Source organism: Octopus sinensis, linkage group LG6 (assembly GCF_006345805.1).
Source record: "Octopus sinensis linkage group LG6, ASM634580v1, whole genome shotgun sequence".
In the NCBI taxonomy this organism is placed as follows: Eukaryota; Metazoa; Mollusca; class Cephalopoda; order Octopoda; family Octopodidae; genus Octopus; species Octopus sinensis.
This window is the reverse complement of record NC_043002.1, coordinates 42,816,524-42,835,367: the sequence shown is the minus strand read 5'-3', so window position 1 is coordinate 42,835,367 and position 18,844 is coordinate 42,816,524. Positions and strand designations below refer to the sequence as shown.

Here is an 18,844-nt window from a genome sequence, read left to right as displayed (position 1 = left end):
GTATGTGTGTGTGTTTGCCTACCACCACCGCTTGACAACCAGTGTTGGTGTGTTTACGTCACCATAACTTAGCGGCTCAGCAAAGGAGGTCAATAGAATAAATACCATGCTTTAAAAAATGTACTGGGATCGATTCATTCGTTTAAAAATTCTTCAAAGCGGTACCCCAGAATGGCCACAGTCTAATAACTGACACAAGTAAAAAAAATATTTGGTTAAGACATGTTTCCACAGAAGATTGGAAACAAAGGACAGCGCTTGTATGATGGTGGCACTCATTTACGACTATAGTTTGACATCAATTTAAGAAGATACAAACACATGAGTATGCTTTCAGTTTCCATCTACCAAACACACATACAAGGCCTTGATTGGCCTGGGGCTACAGTAACAGATACTTGCCCACAGTGCCATACAGTGAAACCACATGGTTGGAAAGCAAACAAACATACAGCCATGCTAGCCAAGCACGAGTGCGTGTATGTGTTCATGTGAGTGTGTGGTGTTGTATCAGCAACTAATCACAGAACTTTTAGAAATGCAGATATCTTTCGAGTAACTACATAACTGTTATTATCATCCTCGTTTAACGTCCGCTTTCCATGCTGGCATGGGTTGGACGATTTGACCGAGGACTGGCGAACCAGATGGCTGCACGAGACACCAATCTGATCTGGTAGTTTCTACAGCTAGATGCTCTTCCTAACGCCAACCACTCCGAGAGTGTAGTGGGTGCTTTTACGTGTCACCAGCACGAGGACCAGTCTGGCGGTACTGGCAACGGCCACGCTCGAAAATGGTGTTTTTTACGTGTCACCTGCACAGGAGTCAGGCCAGCGGCACTGGCAACGACCTCGCTCGAATGTTTTGTTTACGTGCTACCGGCACAAGTGTCAGTAAGGCGACGCTGGTAACGATCACGCTCAAATGGTGCTCTTTACGTGCCCACCGGCACGGAAGCCAGACAGCTGCTCTGGCAGTGATCCCGCTTGGATGGTGCTGTTAGAAAAGTAACAGCCACATGAATTGATCCCAGAATGCTAAAGAGATGATAGTGTCAATCGTAAAAGACTCAAACTTAAGAACACAGATATACTTTGTTGAAAGCACATTTAGTCTGGTACTTAATATCTTTGCTGCCATCTTGTCATTATACAAACCAAGTGAGCCTTTACTTGATCACTTGACCTGTTAGAAAGATCAACCAAATTAAATTCAAGTCTTAGAAACAAGCATATTGGATAATATGGTCCTGGGTCTCCGAAACTTAGGGGGAAAAAATGAGACAACCATGGTTCAAATGCTTTAGATTAGAGGTCAGCTTCATCAAGGCTGGGGCCGACCTGGAGCAAACTTTCTTGACAGAACCTCCCATGTGGACAGATCAAAGAATAGCAATCAGACAAATATGAACCACCACTTCCCAGATGTGTGGAAACGCATGGCTCAGTGGTTAGGGTGTTGGACTTGTGATTGTAAAATTGTGGTTTTGATTCCTAAACTGGGCGATGCATTGTGTTCTTGACCAAAACACCGTTTCACATTGCTCAATTCCACTCAACTTGTAAAAATGAGTAATGCTGCAACAGATTACTGTCCCATCAAGGAGGGAATATATACGCCAAAGAAACTGAGAAACTGGCCCCATGTGGAGTAATGTGGACTAACCAAACAATTCCCAGAGGTAAAAATGGGCTTGCTTAGGGCCAAAACTCCTATCCAGAAAAAAACAAAGTAACAGAAGCATCAATAACAATTCAAAACCTACAAAACCTGGGAGAGGAAAGCCTATTCTCAGGGAGACACAGGGCAGCAAAATCCAAAAAGAAACCAATATCCTCTCTGCATTACACATCAGACTCTGACCTGAAACCCAGAAGGGAGATGGAAGACAGGATGCCCTAAAAGTAGCTGGAGGTGGGATACTGAGGGAGAGCTACAAATGCAGGGATCCAACTGAGCAGTGGTTCCCAACCAGGGATCCACGGATGGCTAGTGGTCCGCAAAGGTAGAACTGGGTGTCTGTGAACTAAATTCAAAATTTCATATATATATATATATATGTATAGTAAATCCAAACAAGAACAAAGAGAAAACACAACAATGCGAGGACGTGGAACAAGTATAGTGTTATTGGACGCTACGAAAGAAGGAGGATTTAACATTTGAAGCAAAGCTCTTCGTCAGAAATATAGAAAAAAGGAAAATTCCAAGGAAGGGAAGACGGAGAAAGAAAATTGCCAACGATACACACGCGGTCACATATTGAAAAAAAAAAAATATATATATATATATATATTATATTATATTATATTATATTATACATATATAATCATATAAGAGTGTATAAAAATTTATACATGGAGAGAAGACCACCATGTGAACTTCTTATATGCTTCTCACCATGTACAATTTTTTATAAACTCATATTATAAAAATGTTTATGTCTTCTGATTTTTATTATGCATGCTACCCACTGGTATAAATTATTATTTTAATAATTGTTACCCTTGTATTTATATATATATATATATACACACACATACATACATAAGGATAAGCATATTAAAAGGGGTCCATGGGAGTACTCATTTAAATAAAAAGGTTGGGAACCACTGAACTAGAGAGCGGCAGAAAAGACTACCCATAGTCAAGAACAGTGGAGGAAAACTGTCAATGGCCTATATTTCACAGGGTTTAAATAAGTAACATGGTGTTGAACATAATTTTCAATAGAATTATAATCAATACAAATAATTATTTAGAATACACAGAATGGAAATTATAATTCTTGCACACACAGTAGCATATTTGCATAAAGAGTCCATTGCAATTCTTGATAATGCTGCTAATGGCATCTTTTTAACATTCAGTTGCTGAAAGAAAGATATAAAGTTGATGAAGATAACATCAGTATACTACGGGTTGTTATTCTACCAAAATGGAACACTTGAAACTGGATTCTGGTGGGATTTGAACTCAGAACATGAAGAATAAAAACTAGATATTCAACCATTTAGCATTGAAACCAGCCATATCCAGCCCAAATATTCTATGTTTTATGTTCAAACTGGCCAGATCTGGTTTCTCATACCTACCTCCCCAGGGCGCAGGAGTGGCTGTGTGGAGGGCGCAGGAGTGGCTGTGTGGAGGGCGCAGGAGTGGCTGTGTGGAGGGCGCAGGAGTGGCTGTGTGGTAAGTAGCTTGCTTACCAACCACATGGTTCCGGGTTCAGTCCCACTGCGTGGCATCTTGGGCAAGTGTCTTCTGCTATAGCCTCGGGCCGACCAATGCCTTGTGAGTGGATTTGGTAGATGGAAACTGAAAGAAGCCTGTCGTATATATGTATATATATATATATGTATGTGTGTGTATATGTTTGTGTGTCTGTGCTTGTCCCTCCACCATCGCTTGACAACCGATGCTGGTGTGTTTACGTCCCCGTCACTTAGTGGTTCGGCAAAAAGAGACCGATAGAATAAGTACTGGGCTTACAAAGAATAAGTCCAGGGTCGATTTGCTCGACTAAAGGTGGTGCTCCAGCATTGCCGCAGTCAAATGACTGAAACAAGTAAAAGAGTAAAGAGATTGTTATTCTAAAAATAATAGGCGCAAGAGTGGTTGTGTGGTAAGTAGCTTGCTTACCAGCCACATGGTTACAGGTTCAGTTCCACAGTGTGGTACTTTGGGTAAGTGTCTTCTACTATAGCCTAAGCCTTGTGAGTGGATATGGTAGATGGAAACTGAAAGAAGCCTGTCGAATATATGTATATGTGTATATATATATATGTGTGTGTGTGTGTGTGTGTGTGTGTTTATCCCCACAACATTGCTTGACAATCAATGCTGGTGTGTTTACATCCCCGTCACTTAGCAGTTCGGCAAAAGAGACCGATAGAATAAGTACTAGGCTTACTCAGAATAAGTCCTGGGGTTGATTTGTTCGACTAAAGGCGGTGCTCCAGCATGGCTGCAGTCAAATGACTGAAACAAGTCTAAGTGTAAAGAGTAATCACATTATTGAAATCTTGAAGCTGTGAGATAAAGCATGATTAATTTTAAAACAATGTGGATAAATAAGTATTACATTTAACAGAGTAATCTGAATGCTAAAGGGTTAATTCATATAATCAGATGATGGTCTGTATTAGCCATCTCCATTGTCATCGGTTTTTTTTTTCTAAGAAATGCATCTGTCCTTGTTTATCACAGGAGTTTGGGTAAAAACAAAACACAGTGATAAATTAGTCATCACCATGTATTCTTTAAATGGAATGATTAGTAGATTCATTGATACCACACTTGCAGTCCACAGTAGTGAAGCTTCCCTTATCATATATTTTCTTGATCACTTCTACGTTTTTCTGTAAAAATAATACCTTCATCTACATCATTTGTTAGGATCAGATGCCTTTGTATTTTCTCCTGTTCACTGGTACCATGTTGATGCGTATGAGTCCGTAAATCCATACAAAAAAAATATGTAGACTTGCAACATGAAGATGTAAACACAAATGATGGTCAGTGCATACTGGGCAGCTGAGCATGGGTGCATTCTCCAGTACAAGCAGAATATTTGATTGATTGCTTACCTGTGTTATCATACCTCTATCTGTGATAAATGAAACAAGGTTCACAACTGAGTGTATCATGTTAGCCCAGATCAGTGAAGAATGAATCAGTGGTAAATGAGGCTACATGTACAACTCATCATCATCATCGTCATTTAATGTCTGCTTTCCATGCTGGCATGGGTTGGACAGTTTGACTGAGGACTGGCGAGCCAGATAGCTGCACCAGGCACCAATCTGATCTGGCAGTTGTTACAGCTGGATGCCCTTCCTAACGCCAACCACTCCAAGAGTGTGGTGGGTGCTTTTACATGGCACTGGCTTGAGGGCCAGTCAGGCAGTACTGGCGACGGCCATGCTCAAATGGTGTTTTTTATGTGCCACCTGCATGCTTAAAAACAATGTCATAAAATTTTAAGGAAAAACTGATGATCAAAATACTTGGAATATACACTGCTGATTTAAAATTAAACTCTTTGTTTTCAAAAATAACGAAAAGCTAATTGAAGACAGAAAGAAAAACAATACAGAAAGTACAAACTAAAAAAAAAATTATAATTGATATTTTACTAGAAAAAGTGAAAAGTGCTAATCAACAGATAGGAAACCAATTCAGAATGAATTTTTTCTTTTTTTTGCCATTTTATGTTTTTTTTTATTATTTAAATGCAATTATCAGATAATCCTTTACACCATCTCCTCCTCTCCTTCCACCACCACCAAAGGTAAGTTTATGGAAAATGTAAAATGTTGTTGCACATGGTAGAGAATTATGAGAAGGTAAAGTTGCACTTGTTGTTTCTGAAGAAATTCTCAGGCATAATTCCATACAGAGTCGAAGATTTGCCTAAGTAAAATTCAACAGTCAAGTTTCTGCACCAAAAATTTTCTTTGCTTTTCAGTGAGATTTCTTAAACCACTTCTTCTCATAATCAATACAGAGGTCTCCAGAACAGACCAATTCTGAACCAAGCAGCCCTCAAAAAAGGCAATATATTGTTCACTCAGACTATGCCAAATAACTGTATACATCTTTTTGGCCATCCACTCTTTCCAAATATTCTTTTTCAATCAGAATATCTATACATTTCTGGAAAGAAAAAAAAAAGATATAAGAAATAATCTATAAATAAATTACAAAAACATTACCATATTTTTTGGTAAACAAGTGAAATTCTTTAGACCAAAAATTTAAAGATAAAAATGGCAAGTCAACTTATACACCAACAATTCCATGTGAAATGCAGCAGGTTTTGAAAAGATAGAGACAACGTTTGAATGTTTACACTATATACTATGTCAAATTGTATGCCAGAAAATACAGTAGTAATATTATAATTCTAATTAAAAATTGCAATTCAAATAAACATTATATAATATTATCTGCTCATAACACTTGGAAATAAATTAGGAGAATGTATTCAACTAACCCATGCCAGTATGGAAAAAAAGGATGTGAAAAAAAAAAGATGAAACGAGTCACAGTTGATGAAGGCCAGTTTGGTTTGTCAGTAGAAAGGTCTATCGCTAAGTTCCAAGCAAAAACAGTTACTTATTACCTTGGTTTATTGTAAACAGAAAAATAAAGGGACTTGGGTTTACAGCACATCTGGGAAACAAAGGGTGTTCGGATATTGCCTGGAGGACTACGATGAATAAGAGGGGGCTGAGGACTGATCCTTAGTGGACCCCTACCCGGAATTCTTCACTGTACTCATTGCCAACCCTCACCTTACTGACAGCATCCCTGTACATAGCTTGCACAACTCTCACTAGCCATTCATTTATCCCTAGTTTTCTCATTGACCACCAGATAAGGAATCGGGGGAGCCTGTCAAAGGCTTTCTCCAACGAAAGCCAGGTACAGAGGTTTATTTTTGGCCAGGTATTTCTCCTGCAGCTGTCTTACAAGAAATATAGCAACAGTAGTGCTTTTCCTTGTCACAAACCCAAACTGCAACTCATCTAGACTGACTCTCTCCCTAATTAGTTGGGCTATGACCCTCTCCATGATCTTCATTACCTGATCCAACAACTTGATACCTCTGTAATTATTTGTATCTAAAGCATCAGCTTTACCTTTGTGGCAATTGACTATGGTGTTGACTATACGGGTGACTAGACTACAGCCGACAATACCAGATATTTTGAGCATCTCTGCGGTGATTCCTGATGGGTTGAGGGCTTTCCCTGTCTTCATACCCTTAATTGCTTTATCTACCAAGGTACTGTCAATTCAAATAGCTGAGCCCTCTGCTGGGTCAGCATTTTGGCAGACTCTCTTTCTCTCATTTATTCTCTTTATTTAGCAACCTTTCATAGTGGCATCTCCAAACCTCTCTTTGTAGCCTCGCTTAATGCAAGCAAACCATCATTCATGCAGACATATTTCTCTCCTACGACATCACGATTCTCTCTCACACACTGTCTTGCAACAAGAAATACCTCGAGTCTTTGGTCCTCAAGGCGCAGAACATTGGCAAATATTTTCTTATCTGCTTCCCCTCTGGCTAAATAAACCTGTCTCCTAGCTTCTCTTCTGGCAGTCTGATACAATTCCCTGATACTGCCATTCTTCCAGTCCTTCCAAGCCTGTTTCTTTTCCCTAATGGCCCTGTCAACATTGTTCCACCACACCTTTACATATGTATATAGTTGAAATTTATAGAGAAAGACGAAGACAGCTGTATGAACAACAAGCAGGTGTATTAGTTTGACGCTTGGGAAAATGAAAATGTCTTTTACATTTTGAGCCTATGCTCTTCAACAGAAAGGGATACACACACACACACACACACAATACACGCACGTACATGTATGAGAAGCATACAATTCATATCTAGAAGGGAAAGAGAGACACAGACAAGACAGACCAAAATAACAAAAGGAAAGAAACTGTAAATATTAATAGAAAAGCTGAAACATTTAGTTTCCAAAAGTAATATTTAAACAACAGTGCTCACCTTGATGACGGATATTTTAGGCTTGAAGCGAGAGGATAGTTGAATGCAAACCTCAGAAAGAAGGTTCTGATGTTTCAGTTCTTTCCTCATTTTCATAATTCTCACGATAGCTGCCTGTTGGTTTTAAAATACAGATTTCATGAAACATTGCAATTACATATATTTTACATACTTATTTCCACACATATATATATATATATATATATATATATACCTACATATATATTTGTCCCACTCATGCCAGCATGGAAGGTGGACATTAAACAATGATGATGATAATAACTACATATATATATATATATATATATATATATATATATATATATATATATATATACACACACACACATGTATGTGATGTGGTGTGCAAGAGAGACAACTGCACTGGTATGGTCATGTGTCGTGTATGGATGAGGAAAGCTGTATGAAAAAGTGTCACACTCTAGTAGTAGAGGGAACCTGTGGAAGAGGTAGACCCTGGAAGACCTGGGATGAGATGTTGAAGCATGAGCTTCGAGCGGTGGGCCTCACCGAGGCGATAACAAGTGACCGAAACCTTCGGAGATATGCTGTGCTTGAGAAAACCTGGTAAGCCAAGTGAGAAAGTAACCATGGCCTATGCTAGTGCAGCATAACCAGCCATTTATGAGTACCCTTCAATCATTGGGCAATAATGGCTTTGTTTGATAAGAAAATAACTTCTGATATTAGTGTCATGTTTTAGAGAGGAGAATTAAGAAGTTGTGACTTCTGTGCCATTTACTAAGAATATTAGCTAAGAAACTGTGTTGTTAGTTTTGCTAAAAAAACTGACACCAATATCAAAGTCATAAAATAACAACACAAAGACTAACTATTTACACTGAGTTCTTGTAGCCTTATAACCGATTACACTGTGTAATACGATTTTTGACTTTAGGTAGCAACTGTTATTTCCTATTTGCATAGAAAGTATTTAAAATGGCTAATATTTCCTTCAAAATTTGCTTTTGTTACATTTATTCAAACCTCAAAGAAATCTTTCTCGACATATGGCTATGATATTCCTCACTACTCCTGCTCATCATAAGAAATGCACATATTGTCAGCCACTAAGGGACATGCTCAAGTGGTTATGGTCATGCAGCTGACAAACAAATCTGTGATACTGAGCAAAATGTTTGCTATAACAATATTTCTGCTTCAGCAACTCAGTACTGAATCTGTGTGAAACGTAATGGAAAACAGGTCAGTTTCAAAACATTGATGTCACAAATGCGAAGTGACATTCAGGTCACAAATGCAAAGTTTGAAGGGAATAGAACTAAATAGGAAATAATACTTACTGACCAAAGAAAAATAAACACAAAAATTCGAATTTTGTTACACAGTATTAAGTAAACTGGTTGTATAATAATTGAATGCTCTTAAGTTCCTAAAGTTCCCAAAAGATACTTTTGGTAAACAAGCATGCAAGCATGACTGTATGCTTCAAAAGTCAGGTTTAAAATCAAATAACTTTTGTGTTCTGACACATGGTGTGGCACTATGGGGAAATGTTTAGCCAGATATCGACCATATAAGTACCAGACTTTAAAAAAATAAATACTACAGTTGATTTGCTCAACTAAACTTTTGAGGGTGGTACCCCACAAATGACCACAGTCCAATGATAAAAGTAACTTTCTTTTAAATCACCAAGAGGTTTTTGTAGCATTGCAATACGTAAGGGAGATAACCGTAGCTCTTATCACATCCTCTCTGAGCTGGATAAGCAATAATTTTTATAATCATTTACGTAATTTGGATAAACCTCAAGAGATTCTACAGGTTTCATTTGCAATTTGAATTTTCAATTAGATGCACAACGGTGCAAATAAACTGTATCAGGTTCAGAAAGTCAAATAGTGAATGTTGAGCCAGTAAAATTATATTGGGTCATCTCATGATTAAAGCAGTTTTTTCAATTGCATGAACTAAAAGTCAGAGGGGTATGGGATAAACTACCTGATTCAACTTGCTATAAAAGCAGGTAGTAATTTTACTTTGTACTTATTCTTAGTGCAAGTTTTGAAGAGTACAGTTCGATTTTAACAATTATTTTTTCAAAACAATAATGAAAGTGACAAAGAAGATATTTGGCATATTTTGTTTTATGAGTTCAATAAAGGCAACGACGCAATGGAAAGTGTGAGGAATATTAATGAAGTAGATGGGATTGGACAATAAGGGTGAGCCAGTGTCAGCGGTGGTTCCAGAAATTCCGAGCCAGAAACTACAATCTAGAAGAACCTTTTTTTTTTGACCAAATAGTGACTGGTGACAAGAAATGGGTTCTCTATAAAAATGTCAAGCACCAAAAACAATGGGTAGGGAAAGGATAAACACTGGCACCCTAGGCTAAAGAAGGTCTTCATCCATGTAAGGTGTTATTATCTGTTTGGTAGAATATGAATGGTTCAGCCCACTTTGAACTTTTAAACCCAAACCAAATGATAAGAAAGGAGATCAACTGTGAGCAGCCTGAGTGGCTTAAGTCAGTGCTAGAAGAAAAATGACCATCTTTACTATCAAGATGAAAGTGTTCTATCAGGATAATGCTAGGCTACATACAGCGAGGATGACATTCCAAAGGCTGGAACAGTTTGAATGGGAAACGAAGCCCCACCCACCATATTTGCCGGACATTGCCCCATCTGATTATCATTTATTCTGCAGTCTTCAACATCATTTTTGACAGAAAAAAATATGAATTCTGTAGATGAGATCAGAATAGTACTGGACAAGTATTTTTATCATGGACAAGTGAACTTTGGAAGAGAGGCCTTGCAAGTCTACCAGATAGATGGAAGAGCATTGTAGAAAATGAAGGAGAGTATACTTCAGATTAAAAAAGAACTTTGTTTATTTTAATTATGAAAAATAAAAGACCTATAAAAAAAACTACATTATTCATGGGATGACCCTCTCTCTCTCTCTCTCTATATATATATATATATATATATAAATATAATTATATCTGTACATATATTATATCTTAATGTCTTTATATCAATGCATGCATTAGTTGGACAGAGTTATTGAGGAAGATTTTCTATAGGTGGAGGCCTTCCTGTTGCCAGCTCTCACCTGTTTCCAAGCAAAGTATTGTTTCCCCCATGGCAAGACAAATATTAAAAATTAATTAAACTGCTTCTATAATAATAACAATCATTTACAACTATCACACAATGTCATGACAAGAAAACATAAACACACACATGTATATACAATGGGCATCTTTCTAGAAAATAAGAGCCGTTTGCGATGTGTTCCTGTTTAAGGTGATAATCATATAGATCAATTTTTATTTTAATTTTTGTGTTTTGATATAATTTCACCAGATTGTGTATACTGGGAATGGATAAGTACCAAGTTTATGTAGATAGAACTGTGTATAGTTCAAGACCTTTTATAAGAAACCCTGGTGGAACAAAATCCCAACATAGCAGTTGAGTAAGTAGCAGAGAAGCTTGGATTTGATCATTCAACCATTCATCAACATCTGTGTACCGTTGGAAAAGTCAACAAACTGGGTCAATGGGTTCCTCACAAACTTTCCGAGTCTAATTGCGCACAGAGTGAATGTGTGCTCTTCTTTGCTGTCATGTCCCACGAATTAACCTTTTTTTTAAGAAATGTGAATAATAACAAACACCAGCACCTAACATAGCAAATTACTTTGTTCTACTTCCAAGATATCTCAGTGATATGGAATCCATTAATTTATGCTATTAGTTCAGAATTAGCTGTAGAAACTAACTGTTTCAGGGATATATTTCCATGTTGATTTGATCCACTAATTTTTGGCTGATGAAACAGTTAAATGAACACTTGAGGATTCCAACTCTATAGTCATTAATATTTGCCATTACAGGAGTAAGAGGTGCAGTAGTAGAACACAGAGTCACCAGAGAAAATAAATCAAACTGCAAGGCCAAAAAACAATAGTTGTTGGGCAGAAAAAAACATACAGACAAACAACTGCTTAGTGTCTTACCATTTTACAATTCTGGCAAATAGCAGTTTTATCTGGACAAGAGGCATGAGGTTAAAACTTAAGAGTTGTTACAGGAAAAGCACATTCCTCAATTGTTAGGGTTTACTGTGGCAGACTGTTCAAACGTGCCACCTAAATTTTCCTTGTTAATGTCAGAGGTTCCCACAACAGTAATAAGCTTTATGAAATGATTAGACTGAGTTTGTTCCAAAGACTGAGCCTGTTCGATGGCACTGTTCAGTATTCTAGGTCTGATAATGTTTGAGCATATTCCATTATTTACCTACTTCAGTCATTATAACTTTAAAATCACAATGAAATTTACAGTTAAATTCTGTAGAAATTTATCTGTATTTTCATGAAACCTATGAAAAGGCACTGACAGATGACTGAGATTATTTTATTGCATGGTTTTGCATAAGCCTTTAGAGATTGAAAATCATTATCAAAATTGAATCATACCACTTAAGGACAGTTTGCTGAAATATCAAGATTGACTGTTCTAGTTATCTATTTTTGTTTCAGTGAATGATAACTTTTAAATTGATTAAACTGTTGTGATAAATAAAGCTCCAAATATCATTTAATCAATTTATAAGAGACATATTACCAAACAGTCATAGTTCAGTCTCACGCTCATGTGATACTGCAAGATGTAAGGGACATAACTGCTTTTATTGATAACTAACTCTTATTCAGTTATATAAGACAACAAAATAATTTCCAGTACATACAAGAACTAGGTAACCTCATAAAAGCAAGAGAGAATCCTCGAACACAATACATCAAAACCCCATAAAACTAAAATAAAACAACATCAAAGTAAACGAGCAAATGACAAAAATAATAATGGTTTCTAATTTAGGCACAAATCTCGAGAGGAGTGGGGTTAGCTGCTAGCATCAACCTGGTGTGTGATTGGTGTTTTATGATATATTAAAAGTTGACCTCAGCAAGTTGTGAACTAAGCGCCAGAAGAAATGCTAAAAACCATTTTGCCAAACACTTTAATGATAATACCAAGAAGGAGGGCGGGGGGAGGGGTGGATAAAAAAACATAGGCATTAACTGGCAAACATGTAACTGACATAAACCACAAAACTAACAGCAATCATCAAGCAAGTCACATTACTCAACATCAGTCGTTACAGATTAACTACTAGAATACAAGTCAATGCTGATATAATAACAACCTTAAATAATACAATGTATTTCTACGGGGCCTCCATGCCGGTGGCACGTAAAAAGCACCATCCGATCGTGGCCGTTTGCCAGCCTCGTCTGGCACGTAAAAAGCACCCACTACACTCATGGAGTGGTTGGCATTAGGAAGGGCATCCAGCCGTAGAAACATTGCCAGATCAGACTGGGCCTGGTGCAGCCTTCTGGCTTCCCAGATCCCAGATGAACCGTCCAACCCATGCTAGCATGGAGAGCGGACGCTAAATGATGATGATGATGATTTACTCATGAGGTAAAAATGCACAAAACATATTAAATATTGCATGCAGCAGTATGCTCTAACACACACAAATGATTGAACACAGTCTGTTTGGTCAAGTTACTATGCAGTCTATATTAGTATTGTGAATTAATGTATGCTGATGAACAGCACATGGCAGAAAACAAAAATGGCTGTATAAGTAGGCTTCGATGCTGCTTTGACAAAACACATATTTATATCACACATCATTATCATCATCATTTAATGTTTGTGTTCCATGCTGGCATGGGTTGGGCAGTTTGACCAAATTGGTAAACTGGTAAACTAGAGAGCTAGAACCAGAAGAAATGTCACTTGGTTTCTACAGCTGTATGCCCTTCCTAACCCCAAACACTTTACAAAGTGTGTTGGGTGCTTTTTATGAGGCACCAGCCAGGGTACATCTTTAGTGGGCCGGTACGGATGCTTTTATATGGACTGGCATAGGTGCTCTTTATGCGACTAACAGGGGAACTTTTAAGTGGATTAGCACAGGTGTTCTTTACATCGACCGGCACAGATGCTTTTACGTAGACCAGCACATAAATATCAATTCTGATAAAAAAAAGTGATATGATATTAAAGCTTTAGGTACCAGAGGCTGTTGTGAGGCTGGTATTAAATTTTGTATTATCAAATATGTTAAAAAGCATGGAAATTATAGGGTTGGAAACAAAAAATTTTGTGTACTACTAGCAAGAAAAAAAGTGCCTGCTCAGGAAAATTTCAAAAACAATTTTATGGGAATGCACCACACAGAATGTATTCATTTATTTATTTTAAAGTAAAATTCTATAAAACTGCTACCATCATCTTAAAGTGGAAGTAATGCTTATCTTTAGGAATATAAACAAAAATACAACATTGACAGTAGCAGTCATTTCTGAGTAGCCTAACTTCAGAGTTCATAACTTGAGTTTGAAGCTAACTGCATTCAATCAATCAATCGATCAAATTTTTAACTTACCTGAATAAGTAATTTCCGATCTTCCTCAATATTTTTGTGAGTGCATTCATGCTCCATTTTTTCCTCTGTTTTCATGGGAACATTAATATTAACTCGTAATTTTTTACTAGAAAAAAAAAATAACATACATGAATAAAACTACCTTCATTATACATCAACCAGATAAACAAACATTGTAAGTGTTATTATGTACAATAGAGAAATAAATTGGTTTATTAAAAAATGCATTTTCCCTACTTTTTGTAATCATTGAAGAAGGCCAGTTGTGAGGTGGGTAGTAAATCATTTTCATCATCAGCATCTGTCATTAGTAATTTAGTCTTCAGTAAGATCTTTAATACCTGTACAAGAGTATCCTATAAAAACAATAAACAAAATAAATAAAAACAATGATCCTTCAGCAAACATGTGTCTTGAATATATGTTAAAACAGAATTATAAGAAATACTGTTAATGTAAAATAAATAAACAACACTTAGATATTCTCTAACAAGATAATTGTTTCAAATTTTGGCACAAAGTCTGCAATTTTAGCGGAAAAGTGTTTGTCAATGTAACTGAATAACCCTGTTCCAGTGCTCAACTGGTACTTTTTTTTATCATCCCCAAAATGATGAAAGGCGAAGTAGATCTTAGCGTCCCCAAAGTCCATCCCCTCCTCACCGTGATGGGGACGCTGGCAATGAGTAGTGTCAGAGCTATGCCATCGGGAACTTCGGTTCCTGGTAGGGCCACCCAAGGTGGATTGGTCTGACACCGAGTGGTATTAGGGCCACAACCCGGCAGACAGGGCTCTGGTGAAAATCCTCAGGGTGTCTGCTTCGGCAACCGGCGGCTTCTCAGTCGTTCTGTCCCTGCATCTATGGACAATCTGCAGCAAACAGGATGTCTCCACATGCAGGACTGTTGGGGACCGCTTGTGAAATCCACATATTCCCACGAAACTTCTTCCATGAGTAGAAGCCGACTCAACCCGCCCAGAGTGAATGTCGCCACAAGTACAAGTAAGTAGATCTTAGCAGCATTGAACTCAGGTCATAAACCCAGAAGAAATGTCACTAAGCATTTCGTCCAGCCGACATGCTAACCACCTTCCTCTAGCAATATAATAAATTGTATTTTTTAATCTTATAATTTAAACATTTTCATTCATTTTAATTGTATACATCATACATTTGTATGATGGTGACACTCATTTACAGCTGTTGTATGATGTCATAACAAGAAGGCACACACACAAAGGTTTCTTTCACTTTCTAACTACCAAATCCACAAAGAAGGCTCTGCATGTGTGTGTGTATGACAGAGAGCTTTTAGTTTCCAGTTATAAATCAGAATGTTGAAGGAAAAAAATCAATCTCTTAGATTGATACAATAAATAGATCCATAGCTGAACCAAAATGATGAAAGAAAAAAAAAAACTAGAATACTAAATGATGATGATGGTGGTGATAACATTTTGTTTACACTGTTCCTAACAAATAATTTTAATTTATTAGAATTTATTTATCAGGAAATAATTAGTTTTAAAAAGCTCATATAAATACATACAAACTTAATCTGTGTGCTTTCACATAGTTGCTGAGCTGTTAATACATTAGCTGTGTTGTACTGTAGAAGACAAGCCATTTGAAAGGTTGAAGCCTGCAAACAAAAAAAGAAACCTCATCATAAATAACATATTCATTTTTGTTTGTCTCAGATTTAATAGATATATTTTAAATAAAATGCTAATTTAATTTTTATCCCCTTAGCTTTCTGATTATTCTCTCTAATGTCATGCCTATTTATTCACATTGGTTTGAATTAATCATTTACTGTCTTGTAGCTTTTGAAATTTCGATGGTGTGATTGTTTATTCTTAAAATGAGATTGTAGGGTAGGTGTGAGAGGCCAGATTTGGCCACTTTGAACATAAAATAGATAGAATATTTGGGCCGGATATGGCCAGTTTAAATGCTAAAGGGTTAAAATGCTCATTTAGATCTTAGTCTCAGAGTTATAATCAAAATGTTATTTACAATGAGAATGCTTTATAGAAATAGTGGTATTTTTTGACACAAGGCCAGCAATTTCAGGTGAGGGATAGTTGATTACATCAAGCCCAGTGCTCAACTGGTACTTATTTCATTGATCCTGAAAGGATGAAAGGTAAAGTCAACCTAGGCAGCATTTGAACCCAGAACATAAAGAAGAATGAAATGCTGCTAAGCATTTTACCCAGCATGCTAATGATTCTGCCAGCTCACAGCTCAATGCTTTATAACATTATTAAAATGATAACGGCACTTACAAGTATTATATTTTATTGACACAAGAAAAATGTGTCATTTGAACTTAGAATGTAAGAGGGTTGTAACTAAATGGTGCAGGCATTTTGTCTGACGCTGTAACAATTCTGCCAATCTACCAATATTTCTAGCATATTACAACATATCTGTCAGGCACACAGTGACCGACAACAGAATGTTATAGTCGAGTCTACTGTGTGTCTGAAAATATACACCTAGTTCGCGAATGAAAATGTAAGGGGGTCGTGGCCATTTGTGTGGTGATCGCATTTTATTGGTTAATTTTCAATCATCATCAACCAATTAGTGATAGTTTGGCATGCAGCTATCTTCGAGAATTTTATGATACTCATTTTCACCTTCTCTTCACTGCATGATATGTCATTTTAGATTTTGCTAATGATTTTCTAAAAGTTAATATAATTAATTACAGAGATGTATTTGCATAGCAAGTGACTTGATCTGAGATTGTGTGCTGAAACAAAAGCAATTGTAGCATAGAAGGTGTTTATAAGCCATTTAAAAACACAAAAACTGTTAGATTCACTTGAAATTTAATCTGTAAAAAATATTTTCATTGTTTTGAAGCCGAGACCTGTTTACTGACAAAATTTCATGCTGTATCACAAAATTTTATCAGTGAACAGGTCATGATCTCAAAGCAACGAAAATATTTTGACAAATTAAGTTTAAATGTTGAAGAGAATCTAACAGTTTTTGTGTATTTTTAATTGGCTTATAAACACCTTCCATGCTGCAATTGTTAATACTATTAATATTTTTTTTAATACATTTCTTTATATTACAGCTTATAATATACTAGCAGTTGGTCAGTATTTCTCCATATGATAATAAATAAATATGACAATTATTATTGATTTTATTGCACATTTTATAACATTGAGACAGTCACACTATGTGTGACTGTCAGTGTTTAGGTGTCAGTTTATTAGAGGCTGCCACACCATTAGGAGAAATACAGTACATATATAAATATTACAAGCATGGCCTTAAAAACTACAAAACTAGAATTAAAATATGAGCATGCTCAAAAGGGTTATGGACTGTCATAATAAACCTTAAAAAGTATGGGACTAGCATTGTTGCTCAAAGATATTGAAATCACTATATGTTGTACATTCTGTGGCATCCTTTTATCACAAGAAATTTGTTTAGATCATCAAAATTAAATTATATTAAAAATTAATTAAGTTAAATTATTGTATACTCAATTTTAACAAACCAATTGTGTACAAATATTAATGTCATCTTTATGCAATAATTTGATCCATGAATGATAATTTTTATAAATTTACAAGTAATCAATCAAAAATAATTTAGTAATAATTTGTTTAATTCACATAACTATTCCATTAATATATGTATCATAATGCGAATTATTTTTGCTTACAATAATTTCGGTTTCATACTTTTGCCGTTATCATCATCGTTTAGCGTCCGCTTTCTATGCTAGCATGGGTTGGACGGTTCAACTGGGGTCTGGGAAGCCAGAAGGCTGCACCAGGCCCAGTTTGATCTGGCAATGTTTCTACGGCTGGATGCCCTTCCTAACGCCAACCACTCCATGAGTGTAGTGGGTGCTTTTTACGTGCCGCCGGCACAGGTGCCAGACGAGTCAGGCAAACGGCCACGATCGGATGGTGCTTTTCATGTGCCACCGGCACAGGGGCCAGGCGAGGTTGGCAACAGCCACGAACGGATGGTGCTTTTTACATGCCACCAGCACGAGGTCAGTCGGGGCGGCGCTGGCAACGGCCACGTTCGGACGGTTCTCTTACGTGCCACCGGCACTGGTAACTCAGCTGCAATTTCCATTGATTGATTTCAATTCTGATTCTCACTTGCCTCAACAGGTCTTCACAAGTAGAGTTTTGTGTCCCAAGAAGGGAAGGTATGCATAAGTGGACTGGCTACATCCTATGTAGAAGGCCATGGGTTATGGTCTCACTTGTCCTACCGGGTCTTCTCACGCACAGCATACTTCCAGAGGGCTTGGTCTCTAATCATTTCCTCAGTGAGACCTAAAGTTCGAAGGTCGTGCTTCACCACCTCGTCTCAGGTTTTCCTGGGTCTGCCTCTTCCACAGGTTCCCTCAACAGCTAGGGTGTGGCACTTTTTCACAGAACTATCTTCATCCATTCTTGCCACATGTCCATACCAGCGCAAACGTCTCTCTTGCACACCACATCTGATGCTTCTTAGGTCCAGCTTTTCTCCCAAGGTACTTACACTCTGTTGAGTATGAATACTGACATTACACATCTATCGGAGCATACTGGCTTCATTTCTTGCGAGCTTACGCATATCCTCAGCAGTCACGGCCCATGTTTCACTGCCATGTAGCATGGCTGTTCATACACATGCGTCATACAGTCTGCCTTTTACTCTGAGCGAGAGGCCTTTTGTCACCAGCAGAGATAAGAGCTCTCTGAACTTTGCCCAGGATATTCTTACTCTAGCAGTTACACTTTCAGGACACCCGCCCCCACTGCTGACTTGGTCATCTAGGTAACGGAAGCTATCAACTTTC

The 18,844-nt window shown here is 37.2% G+C and overlaps 1 protein-coding gene across 2 annotated transcripts in view; it reads right to left on the bottom strand.

Moving 5' to 3' along the window:
• Nucleotides 1-5,182: 5,182 nt before the first annotated feature.
• Nucleotides 5,183-18,844, bottom strand: part of LOC115212928 (cullin-1) — a 121,864-nt gene continuing 108,202 nt past the window's right edge. For both annotated transcript variants that reach the window (XM_036503856.1, XM_029781760.2), the window contains 5 exons: nucleotides 15,554-15,646; nucleotides 14,240-14,358; nucleotides 14,003-14,108; nucleotides 7,535-7,648; nucleotides 5,183-5,661 (listed from right to left, as the gene is read on the bottom strand). In XM_036503856.1, the coding sequence (XP_036359749.1) occupies nucleotides 5,581-5,661; nucleotides 7,535-7,648; nucleotides 14,003-14,108; nucleotides 14,240-14,358; nucleotides 15,554-15,646 (513 nt within the window). In that variant the 3' untranslated portion in view covers nucleotides 5,183-5,580. The remainder of the gene's footprint in view (nucleotides 5,662-7,534; nucleotides 7,649-14,002; nucleotides 14,109-14,239; nucleotides 14,359-15,553; nucleotides 15,647-18,844) is intronic.